The 12,923-nt window shown below is 38.9% G+C and overlaps 1 protein-coding gene across 1 annotated transcript in view; it reads right to left on the reverse strand.

Moving 5' to 3' along the window:
• Nucleotides 1-380: 380 nt before the first annotated feature.
• RABEP1 (rabaptin, RAB GTPase binding effector protein 1) overlaps nucleotides 381-12,923 on the reverse strand; it is a 52,996-nt gene continuing 40,453 nt past the window's right edge. The window contains exons 10-18 of the mRNA XM_075032500.1: nucleotides 12,789-12,893; nucleotides 11,910-12,026; nucleotides 10,489-10,587; nucleotides 8,875-9,015; nucleotides 7,965-8,154; nucleotides 7,616-7,671; nucleotides 6,617-6,715; nucleotides 5,642-5,758; nucleotides 381-3,466 (exon numbers count right to left, since the gene is read on the reverse strand). Of these exons, the coding sequence (XP_074888601.1) occupies nucleotides 3,365-3,466; nucleotides 5,642-5,758; nucleotides 6,617-6,715; nucleotides 7,616-7,671; nucleotides 7,965-8,154; nucleotides 8,875-9,015; nucleotides 10,489-10,587; nucleotides 11,910-12,026; nucleotides 12,789-12,893 (1,026 nt within the window). The 3' untranslated portion in view covers nucleotides 381-3,364. The remainder of the gene's footprint in view (nucleotides 3,467-5,641; nucleotides 5,759-6,616; nucleotides 6,716-7,615; nucleotides 7,672-7,964; nucleotides 8,155-8,874; nucleotides 9,016-10,488; nucleotides 10,588-11,909; nucleotides 12,027-12,788; nucleotides 12,894-12,923) is intronic.

Genomic DNA, 12,923 nt, shown 5'->3' on the forward strand with positions numbered 1-12,923 from the left:
TACTACACTTAATTTACAGTTTTTTAAAATTTGCTCTGCAAATTTGGCACACACCATTTTGTTTTTAAAGGCCCCTTTAAGTTTAAGTTTGATTTCAGCAGAAGCTTGAGTTAGTGCTTCTGAAGCTGTGCTTTCCTTCCCCAGAGGGACAGCCCCTCTGGGTCAGCAGGACAGCTGTTTGTAGCGAGCACATCTCCCACCACTGCTGTGAACAGTCAGGTTTCCCATTTCAAAATAAGAAATTGTTAAAAAGGTAGGATCTTAAGTTCCAGCAGTTGGTGAAAAAGGGCACTCGCGTTCCAACTCTCAAATGGTCACAGCTAGTACTTAAACAGGAGTAAAGGTGTTCAGGCGCATGACAGAATAAGGTGGTAGAAAGGAAAAACGACCATACAGCAACTGCACACCCTTCCTTTCCAAACCGAAAGGAAGTTCCTTCACTGGAACTGGTTTAAAAGCAAGGAAGCCCGTACTCAGCACCACCCCCTTCAGGTGGGTTCTCATCTCAGTCCCCTTCGTGCCCTACCGCATGTGCCTCCAGCCTCCTCTAACTAGACCAACGTGCCATCGCTGCCTACTGAAAAAAAATACACAAGCATGCACACGAACACACACACACACACACGTGCAGAACTCCATTGGGCAACTGTTAACATTTGTTACTGTGTCTATGAAAGATCACAAACTGATTGCCCACTCACCTGTCTTGCCCTATGGACTGCAGAAAGACACCATGCAGCCATCATCTGCAATCTGACAACCTATAGAAACACCTATAGAAAGCCATGTCAAGAATTTGTAAAAATACACTAAGGAAAAGCCACACCAGCCCTGTACTATTTGAAACAATCTAAAATGGTCAGCTACAGCCACGGGTATTGAGAGCAGACAGAAGGCAGGACTGTTGAGAATGGGCACTGACACATGGACCGGAAAGGGATGCTGAAAGGCCATTAACAGCCACTTTCCTTGCTCTCTCGCACTAGGAGGACGGTGCAGAAACTCAATCAAAAATTCTTTGTCTGCGTAAGTGTTCAAGTGCAGTTTTGCAAGTGTTCAGCTTGCTGAAGAGATGTATAGGATCTATTGTAATTTTGCCATGCAACAATAGGCTTCCTTAAACACCGCTGCACAGGTTAGGTATCAGTAGCCAGTTACAAGTTGGTTTTTGGGAAGGAAGGGAACACAGGAAAAAGGTTTTCCTTCTGCAGCTCCTAATAAAGGCCTATATTTTTTTCTCCAAAGTTTACTCAACAGAATAGGACCCTAACCATTGGAAAACTGAAGGCGAAACATCTGGTATTGGATTTATACATCAGGAGGCAGCTGCTGTCACCTCACAGTTCAGCAAATAGTAAGAAAGGTTAAAAACCCCCAAATCTGGTAATAGCCAATTAATAACGAACCTAAGCCACATTTCAATTTCACTTTTAAGTGAAATTAAGCATCATCTTAAGAAGATGACAACTCTGCCATCTAGTAGTCTAGTCATTACTAAGGTACGAAAAATGGCTTTTGGGTGTCAGGATTACGAAAGGAGTTAATTGCTAGGGTGAATAAAATGCTTTAATTCTTGCAATGAGCGACAAGAAACTGAGCTTGTATGCTTCTTTTTGGCTGTTTTTAAGGCATTCCTCTTCAAAATGATCGGTTCTAACTTTATGTTAGTAGCAGGATATACACTGCTCAAAATGGATTTAAGCACTTAAAAATAGTCATGTGCATTACAGTCTGGAGCATTTTCCATCACTTCTGGTTTTCTTCATCACCTTCAGATCTATGGCCAAGTTTGTAAAGAAAAAACAATAAGCAATGGAAGAAAGTCTAAGTTACAAATTTTGGGCAGTACTGATCTGCTCCTTCAGCCTCCTTTCTTTTACTTGAGTTGTAAGTAGGGGCCAGTTCAAGAACTCAATTTGCACCACCACCAGTATTATCAACACGTACAGCCATACATGAAACCGTTACTATCCAACTGTGTGCATGAAACTCCAACAAAAGGCGAAAAAGGAGGAGGAATGGTCATATTACTGCCATACATTTACAGAACAAGAAACCTAAACCCAGCACCTGACTGATCACAAGAATTCCTTGCCTCTGCTGTCATGTTACACAGTGAAATTTAAATGTATGGTTATAGAAATATGGGACAGTGTAGGAGTCAACTCTGAGCAATACCATGATACCATACTTCAAAGTAAGAGATGCACTGTACCTTTCAAACTTGAACCAGCAGAATAATGCAGCTCTTTTGCATTTGTGCTCTGTGATCGAGAGTGCAATCACTGTTTTGCATACTATTAAGCTGACCCAGAAGAGGTGGGTCAAGCTGACTGCTTTATTCAGCACCTTACCTTGACACTTCCCAGTGAAAGCTAGCAACTTTACATCTGGTGTCATCCACTGGAGCAAAGCGGACCTGCATAAACCCCATGCCAATACTCTGACAATGCATAGGATTTTTACTAGCGCCTTTTTTTTTTTTTTTTTAAACACAGAGAAGGGATTACAGGTACTGCTTAGCTTTAGAGATGAGAAAGAACCATTTGTAGTTCCATATTCTAAATTACATTTGTGAAAAGAGATTACAAAACAGTGCATTCCTTGTGCTTTTCTTTAAGTATCAGAATTCAACGGAAAAATTTCAAGGAGCTAAATTCTCAGTACATTTTTCATTTTTTTGGATTAGCATTTATCTGTTCAGGAGACACACAGCTCGCTCACGTCCACCACATTTCAGCAGCATTCAGATTCTTCAACACAAAGTCAATGGTTTTAAAAAAAAGAAAAAAAGTACTGAGTTATGAAATAAGATCAATATCCAGTGTCCTGCTAATAAAGTCATATTTTAATATAAAATATTCATACAGCATACTCTACACCTCATTCTCTCTGCTAGCTGAATACTGTTACTGACTATTCAAACAGAAAAACTTCAACCACTTTGCTCTTCAATGTTTTGGAGGGACAATATGGTTTCCAGCAGCTACTTTGATCACAGTAGTGGGGGGAAAGGAAAGAGGGAAAGACAGGGGGTAAATGTTCCAAAACTCTATATTAGGTTACGAAGTCGGCTGAAAGAGGGGAAGTTTTTCAGAATGTAAGGACTGATCCCACTCAGTGGAACACGAAACACCACGCTCATTAGTGTTTCCATTAGAAAGTTCTCCTTCCTACACTGCAAGTCACCCTTGTGCTCTCTTCCTGCCCAGTACGAAACCTTTTTCCCTCTAGAAACAAAACTTAGTCATTGCTCCCCTCTGTTGTCTTCTGCTCTTTCGGTTAGAGTTAAATAATAATTAATGTTGCTATAAAGATGAGTTAAAAACCCCAAATGCAGCCTTGGAGCCCGCTCATCAGGGTGTCATGTTTCAGGAAGCTGATTAATGTCCGTCAGTTTTGTGTCATTCAGGATTGCACGGATTCTCTCCAGGGAATCTGCCTGCCGGATCCGCTCCAGCTGCACCTACAGAAAACCAACAGATGCAATTGAGCTAAGTAAAACGTGCCGATGCAAGACCATAGACCCATAACCAGAACTAAGCCAACAGGCCACATTAGCAATCCCTAGTACCTGTGCAAGCAGAATAGATATCAAATTATCATTCACTGAAAAATGCAAGGCATGAAGGAGCACAAGCTTAATTTAGAACCGAGAATGGGAGGAAGGAAGACATAAGGCAGTTGTGGTTTTACAAGAAAAAGCCACTTTCTGGGGGGCTCAAGCAAGCCTTCATCATCACTCTATGTTTTGCCTAATAACCAGTCACTGACACCATTCTGGCCAGGCAAACCAGAGAAGATGTGCAAAGCAATGTAAACTTCCACAGAAAGAATGTAAAGGAAGTACAGACCTGCCTAACAATATGACTTTAAGCCTCTCAAGATCAAAGCTAAAATGCTCTAGGAGGAAATGTCCCATTTCCAAGGTCGCTCCTGTTTCTTGCTTTTCTGATCATCTATCTTAGCTATTTCTTATATGCTAAAGAAGTGCCCAGTAGAACTGTGTTGAAATCAATGCAGATATCACTTTTTTTTTTTTTTTTTTTTTTTACATTCAAACTTTCATGTTCTTTCTATTAGGATCTGGGCTTTCACTTGTAAATTCCCAACTAGTTGTTAATTGATTTTTAGCCCTTCCTCTGCATTGCTGATACCTATTTTGGCCAGTGGACACCTCACACAAGTGATACTTACCCAGGCTCTCCACTGACAAGGTCAAGGAAGGAAATAACCCTGTCTGGCTATCAAGAAACCAAAATCCTTATTCGATGGTAATCTCTCGTGTTACACAGCAGATCTTGTACTATATAAGGTGGAGATGGCACAAACCATTGTTTAAACTGAAAGCGCTAACTGCTGAGAAACTAATGTGTAATAACTGCTTAGGGGCAGAAAGAAAACACAAAATACACAAAAACACTCTTACTGAGCTCATTATTGAAGGCCTACTAAGCTATCTGCAAGTTTTGGAATGTGCCACAGGTCTTCAAAGTGGTACATAGGTTTTTGCTCTAAGAACTGCCTAAACCAGCACATGCAGTACTTAACAACAACAAAAACAAAAGAGAGAGAGGATGATGACAAGCAAGAAGCAACTTCACTAGCCAGGACAATTCAATGGTCTCCTTTGTCCCACCCTACTCCTCCAGAAACAGCCAGAAAAAAAAAGAGGACAGTTGCCTATTGTCCATCCAGCTAAACTCTGTCTAGTAAACAACCTCCTATAGTCCTGTTTTAGTTTTCCAAATAAATCTGAACACTTGACTCAAAAAATCTGTTTTTTTTTTTAATTCTGCTGAATTTCACTGAATAGACTGGCCAAAAACTCAGAGAGAATGCTGAAATTCAGTACCTCTGTGAGGAAGATTTCTAGTGAGGTGGAATGTGAGGGGGGATGCAAATTCTAAAAACACAGACACTGAAGGCGAGACCAGTCTAGCCTGGCTTCCTGAGGACACAGTTCGCCACTCCACAACACAAAAACTGCAGGTCCCTTTGTGCTCTCTACAGTTAACAGAAAGATAAATCAGCCTGACAAACTGGAATTAGCATCAATGAACAGCCCTGCCAAAACTCCTTCCTTCAGCCACTTCTTGGTATCTCATCGCCAACCACAGGTTCCATTTTTTGGAGGAAATACAAGTATAGCAACAGTGACAACAGCAAGGATAAGACTTTAGATAGTATAAATAGAAAGCAGTAAATATAACATGAAGAACCATTTCATATATTCATATCAAACAGTACAAGTTCCTTACTTTGTCCTCAAATATTTGTACCCTAATGATTTGCTATGAAAAGTAACATACTAGAAAAACATCAGGAGATGGACAATGAAATACTAGGGTCTAAAGATACCATCATTTATGGCTCTCTACAGTTCCTTTTAGTACAATAATTGTGTATCTTTGCTGCTGAGAATTGGTTGGAATCAAGCAATCAGAATAAAATCCCCAATGGGCTTTAATACTAATATTATACTAGGAATACTTAATCAGTTTATTATACTAATAACTTTTAAAATAGTTCATAAACACCCATGTAAGAAAATCTGCAACTGCTACTTCTTATTTTACACAGCTCTGGAGAAGTAAAGAAACAAAAGTAGCACCTTACAAATTGATTGCACTTCCCTTACCTGAAGTGTCTGAGAAAGCTTTACAAAATCTCTCTGCACTTGCTCACTGACATCTAATTCAGTCTGCAACCGCTGAGCTTTATTCTTCTCTTCAAATACCAGCTGTTCAAGGTTTGCCTGAAGAGAAAGAGATTCTTTATGCTATGCTTAAACTGAATAAAAAAGGGGAAGCTTGTATAAATTGATTAAAGCATTATACTAGAGCAAAGAAGCATGGTTATTCTCAAAGTCCTGGCAAGAAATTAAACCAATCACTCTTTCTACACCTCAGTTTTCCTAATTGCAAAATCAGGGGCTCATACCCATCAGACATACCCATCAGACAAACATCCTCATTAGACTGGTCAAAGTATGAAAAAGCCCCATGTCTTTTAACAGCACTATGCCCAAGGATCTCAAAATAAAAAAGCAGATTTTTGAGTTTTAATGAAACATGACGGTAGATGAAGGGCAATAATCTGCTGGTGAAAATATAGCTATCTTGCTGTCTTGAGTTTTAGTCAAAAGAGTTGGGGGGAGAAGCAGGGGAGGGGAGAGAAAAAAAAAAATATCACACAGAACAGAGAGAGAAAGAGAAATCAGATCACAATTCATTCGTCTGCCTGCCAAAGTAGGGCTCCTTCCTGCAGCAAGAACAATATGACATTTATGCAAAAGTATCAAAGCATTCAAACCAAGGTTTGGTTAGTGAGGCAGCTTTCCATATGCAGAAAAGTTATTGAAGTCTAACTTTGGAAGACAATCCAAAAAAAATATTCAAGTTAGCAGCAATTCAGATCAACTGCTTTACAAATCCAAGTGCAAAGTGATTGGGATGAGGATTTAAACCGCATCCAGTGGACACTATTTCACTGCCAGAATCTTACCAACATTCAAAAGTTTCCTTTTTCATTTTTACATAGCGACACATTCTCTGACCACAGTTTGATCATCATTAAGATGCATATATACTTCATACCGAGACATCATAGCTACCTTTGCTGCGGTCTCCTTCTTCAGCTGTTCTTCTAGAGTGTTTTTTGTTTCCTGCAGACTCTCCAGCTGCTGCAGGTTTTCCTGCGAAGAACTTTCCAACTATATTATAATAACAACAAAAAAGTATTAACTAAACTTCCTAACATTTCAATTTCTCACAGTCCCTCCACACAGTAAGTATAGCCTAAGTGTCTTTCCCGGGACTGAGAAATACACATAAATAATCTCTCCTAGGGACACAGAAAATGCCTAAATAACATCTATTTCTCTCAATTTATTTCTTTTTGGAGCTGGGGAGAAATGGCCAAACCTGACATTTAGGTTATTATTAAGTAGCCTAATATTAGTTAGGAATTAGTTAACCCAATATTTAGGTTACAGATTAATAAACAGACAAAACACCTTTTAAGGAACAGAACTATGAATGTGTCCCAGTCCTACACTGGCATCAATACAGCTATTCTGTCCTTCAAAGTTCCAGGCATGACCTTATGTGTTTCCTTTGAAATGGTCACAGAAGCTACACAGGTGCAGTTACAACGCAGGTGCAACCACACTCTTAGTTGATACCAAGAGTTGCAATAGACTGAGAGTGTCCAGTACAGTGTCAGTGCCTTCAGTAAAAAAAATTGTGCAAATGCATAGACTGGTGTTCCTTCTTACAGAAAGGAAAGGTTATCTATGCAAAGAAGCCAGCCCTGCAGCATCCCACAGGCATGTTGAGATGGAGGAACAATAAAGTTACATGTTTCAGAATTCTCTCCTTCGTTCAGCTCTCTTTCCTTCCCAATACTGGGCATACTAAACATCACACAAAAATATATCTTAAGTGTTACCGACACCTCAAAGGCAGATAGGAAAAATGTTCATTTTCTCTGATGTGAAGAGGTTGATGTCAAAGACAGCAACACAGTGTCACTGGTAGAACTAGCAGAAAAAAAAAAATCACCCTATTCTCTTTGTTTAAAACAAAAATCCCACAGTGAAAGGGCTCCTTACCTGTTCCTTTTCCACTTTTATTCTTTCCAGTTCAGCTTTTAAACTGGAAATGGAAGCTGAAAAACAAGAACATTAAAGCTTAAGTACAAGAAAAACACAGGAAACTGGACATACCCTGTTTAATTCTGTTAATATTTAAAGGAGAATTAAGCACGTGCTATATCAAAGGTACCTCAAAGATAAACAAATAATTGTACTTTTGTTTTCAGCTGCACAGCTTTGGTGTATCTGCTATCAAAAATGGACAGTATTTAAAATTCAGATAGATCTACTTATCACAAAATCAAGTCTTCACTTATCTTACTGATTTCTAATATTCCTGTTTTGAGACTGGTTTACCCCTGCTCACCTATTTCCTCTTTGCAATTCTCTATTTCCAGCTGTAGAGTTTCTTCTATATTTTCTTTCAAATATTGTTCAGCTTGAATCTGTTCTTTTAAGAATAAAATCTCCGCCTTAAGTTTCTCCTCAAGGTGATCCGCCGCTGTCCGCACACTAATTATGTCTTCACGGTATTTTAAAATCAGCTCACGGAGCTCCTGAATCAATGATTAGCAAAGATTTGTATTATGATCTTCGGATACACGCAGTACTGTGTTTATCAGCATACAAGCCAAAGTCATGCTACCCCGAGGTTTGTCCCACCTTACGAGATCTTGCATCCAGCAAGGTATTAAAACAAAATCGCAAATAGTTTGCTTGGCCATAGTAAATGAAGAACGCGTAACGATTCGTGTCTCCACAGCGTTATGAGCCTCTCCCCCTGCCCTTCACTCCCCACAATCTTTTAATCTTGACGTGCTTGAGCATAAGGGCGTGGCCATGAAGAGGATGACAAGGCTTATCATTATTCAAGGCTCAGGATTATTACTGGTCTTAACGCCTGGACAGAAATTAAAGTGACTAACTTAGCTTAATTTATTGAATCAATATCTACATTGGAGCCATGGTGACTGAATGCTTGTGTGCCCAGTTGCAAAATACAGCTTACACTAGCTGAACTGGGATAAACCCATGCTCTACTGACAACAGTATGTCAGGCCACAGTTAACTCATTTTGTTATTATCTATTCATACTCTGAAGCATGCTCATGGCACAGTGGGATCAGACTGCTAATTTTGTACATCATATACTTACAGGGTTAAAATCCAGATTATTGTTCGTTGTGCTATTTGAGTCAGCTTTTTGATAAAGAAGATTGTTCCAGTGAGATCTAGTCATGTGCATTATTTGTGTTAATGATTTTAAAGTGTTTTACCTCTGCTGCTTCTGGTAGAATGAAATCTTCGGCTTGCTGCAAAGACACATGCAAGCTGTGTTTTCCTTGAAGACTTTCATTATCTTTTTGCAGTCTCACCAACTCTTCTGAAACCTGCTCCCTTGACTGTGTGAGGACAGCCTCCAATGCAAAGAAAAGCATAAATTCTCACTTAGAGTCATGCTCAGATCTCTTCACGATCCATTTACTAGCTTTGCTTTCAAAAGCCTGGTGAATTGATACTCTTTGTAAAGAAGGGAAACAAAATGATCATGTGGTTCAACACGATCAGTTCTCTCTTGCCTGGTCTATGCACCAGAAATAAAGGCAAGATCAATCTTAACTGTACAGGCAGATAGGAGGAAGCAAGTGATAAATATAGCATTGTTAAGTCTCCCAGTTTTCTTCCGTATTTATCCATTAGCTAGGTGTGCTCGTAAAGGGGGGGACAGGGGAGGAAAATCACATGTGGTTTTGGGAACTGGCAGTGATGTTTATTAAAATCACCTAACAACTCAGCTGTAAGATCAGGTTATTCAAAAAAATCTTAAAACATTCATCCTGAAACTTTCAGTGGTAGGTGTCTGCCTCCCACTGCCTTTTGAGGAAAACATCAAAATAGCTGACCCCTTATGAAACAAAAAAAAAGCATTAAAGAAAACATAGTTTTGCTTGCATTACAAAAGAAAAAAAAATCCAGTGAACTTTTCTCAGAGGAATGATTGCTTTGGTATAGGGAAACAGGGACTTGAACTCTGGCAGAAGCTGCCCTTTGTATCATAGGTGGACAGCACGAAAAGCATATTCAGATCAATACATTTACTGAATCTCCTGCATCTCCATTAGGTGTGCTTTCATGCAGAACATCAAACAGAACATTTCTGCAAGCAATGTCCTGATGTCCTACAGACAATCCCAGACTGCAGAAATGCAATACTGGGATTCATGAGAATGAATGCTCTTAGTCTCCACAATGCTGTGCAGGGGAGAAAAAAAAAGAAGAAACTTGATTCTAATACAGAAGGGAATGAATTGCTCTAAGGAAGTTAAACTTTGTTTTGCCCTAGAAAATGAGGTCCTATTCCTATTCTTTGGCTTAATTCCTACAAGATGCTCAAAATAGTTTAAAAAAATTAAGTTCCCATAGACATCTCTTCCTGGTGTTAGGGCTGATATTTAAAGTCTGACCTGTAGAAACATTGAGCGTTCATCTCAAACTCAAGAAAATATTCACTAGTGATGGTACTTGCAATGAATCCTAAAAAAATCATCTTGAGAAAATTTATTCTGTCTTCAGATCTGAGGTGAAATAAGATACTAAATGGGCATGGAATGTACATAATGAATAAGGGGGAAAAGAAGTTGATGAGTGATCTCCATATTAATCAATATGCATACACACAGAAAGTATGACAGACTGACCCTACAAACTGTTACAGGTCCAGCACTTGCTATCAGAGCTCACTTGATCAGTATCTTTACATGTTAAGATGCACAGCTCTCTCTAGCCAAGCTTGGCTGGGGAGCAAGACAAAGCCTTTTACAAACACATTGAGCTCCAAAGGTTAGACAAACAGTGCTGTTCAAGTAATCTCTGGGCTTAAGCTGTCTTACCATTTGCTCCTGGATGCTTCTCTTTGCTTGTGAAAACGCCTGCTGCAGTTCACTGAGGAAGTTCTCTGACTTTTGACATTTAGCCATAAGCAAAGAGATCTTAAAAAAAGAAAACCCACACAGACAAAGATATAAAGCATGAAACAGATTTTGAAGAAGAAATAACCATTGAAGTTCTCTTTATCATTACTAATATATACTTTGAAATTTCAATAATTTGAAATTTCAAACTAATCCACTAAAGTTTATTTTGTTAATTCCTTACTCAGTAAAGCTGTAATGCAGCTCAAGTCAGTAAGAAGAGATGCTGTGCTTCTATACCAATAATATACTTGTATTCTATTTAACAAACTCTAAACAACAAATTAACAGTTAATTCTAATCAAACCTGAATGTAAGCCAGTTCAGAGACACTGAAGGGGAAACTATAGAGCTACTAAGTTTTCAGCATTTTCTTTAAGGTAATTTTTTGTACCTTTATCCAAAAGCAGAGATCTTCAAAAACTTTACAATTAAGTTATTCTACAACAACACATGCTTAACAGTAAGATAAGCATTACTTAAGAGCACCCTGGTACAGCCGAAAGAGAGAACGTATAAACATATTCCTGTCATCTAAGACAGACTTTGTCTAATGACTACTGTTTCTTACTAAGGACAGTGGGTGGGGTGGAAGAGAGAAAGTCTTCCAGCACAAGTGAAGTAAATTCAATGTCTTGTACACAGCATTTACCTAATCCTGTAACCTTTAACAGGCCAAAGACTGTGACGTTTTGTGGTTTTGGGGTTTTTTTGTTGTTGTTGTTTTTTTAAAGCTATGACTACCACACGTCCTATTTGGCTCCATTGTTCCAGGAGAGTTACGTATTAGTCTCAAACTGAAAAATCTTCTCAGCAGGCTATTATTTTAAAGAAGTCTAGTGCATATTTTGGACCAACTACTGTTAACTGCCTGCTTAGCTACACATTAACTGTATGTCTTCACCACAAGTCCATTAACTAGGTGACAAGTATTGATGAGAGCAAGTAGTATGATTAGTACTACTCTTCTACTGATAAGGACAGTGACCAAGAACACTGGGCTACTTTTGCACATTTGGGAGATTTCATACACAGGTCACTTCAAGACTCAAACACTACTCAAATTCCAGTTATCACCTCTGTAATGGATTTCAAGATTAGAGATGAAACTTTAGGGCCAAAATTGGATAACATGATATCAGAGACATGTCGGACTTATCTAGAAACTGGCAGGCTCAGGTGGAGCACAACTAACCCTATAAATTCTCTTTTTTTTTTCTTTTTTTTTTTGCCTCTACAGCAGGTAGTCCACTCATATCTAACAGAAGATGAGTTCTTGTTAACATTCTTTTGAATAACATTTTGTGATTCCTACCATCTTGATTATGAAATGCTTGTACCTGATTAGAGGAGTCTTCAGCACTTTGTTTCATGTAATCCTCCAATTCCTGTTTATCTTTTGTTGTCTTTTCCAGCTGATCATTAGCCTGCCTCAGCATTACCTGCAGCTTTTTCACCTGTGTTGTTACAACAAATAATTTAATTTTCCATTCTTTTGGGGAGCATTTATTTCCTGAACACAAATACAACCTACCCCAGCACACCCCCAAACCACAAAACAAAATCCATCAAAACGTTATGCAACCAAGAAGTTCTTTTGTTGTTGTTCTGAAACACCCTGCATCACAGATTACACCTATAAGGAAACGCGGCACATCAAACCGCACTGGACCATCGCCATGTAATGGCTTCAATCACTTATTTCAAAGCAGAATGCGACTCATGCCTTTCATACCCACGTGAAAATTGTTCTTCAGTATACAGCAGGAAACAAACATCCTCCAACACTTTACAGTCATTTTATGCTGCTAGGATGAGGTCCTCTAATTTGTCCTTTGCTGTTAACAATTCTTGCATTAGCAAAGATAATAGAATTTAATGCATGACAAGCATTTCAGAACATAAATTATGAAAGATACTGACTTCGGCATGAGCACACCACTTTTATACAACAATGCCTTTACTGCATGGTCTTACAGCACTGGATAAGGATTCACCTTGGAGAACCACTTTAAGAAATATGTACATGTGATGCTCATGACCACATACCAATAACAAATCAGGTTATGTCAATAATATGTCAGAAGTTATCCAGATTTTAAGTATGCTGACATTGTTCGGTTAAAACCAATGAATAAAACAGCAGATGGTTCATTGTTGCATCCTTAGTAGTTCGAATAGCTGCAAAAGTCTTGCTAAAGCTAGAAGAGAAATCCCACCTGGTCTCTTGTCTCAGCCTCCTGAATCTGGATACCTTGCAACTGCTTCTCATAATTCGAGCACATATCACAGCGTCTACCCAGCTTGTTCCCTGCATTCTGCACCTGGAGAACACAGAGTTATCACCTGCCATA

This window comes from Buteo buteo, chromosome 7 (assembly GCF_964188355.1).
Source record: "Buteo buteo chromosome 7, bButBut1.hap1.1, whole genome shotgun sequence".
NCBI classification, from domain to species: domain Eukaryota; kingdom Metazoa; phylum Chordata; class Aves; order Accipitriformes; family Accipitridae; genus Buteo; species Buteo buteo.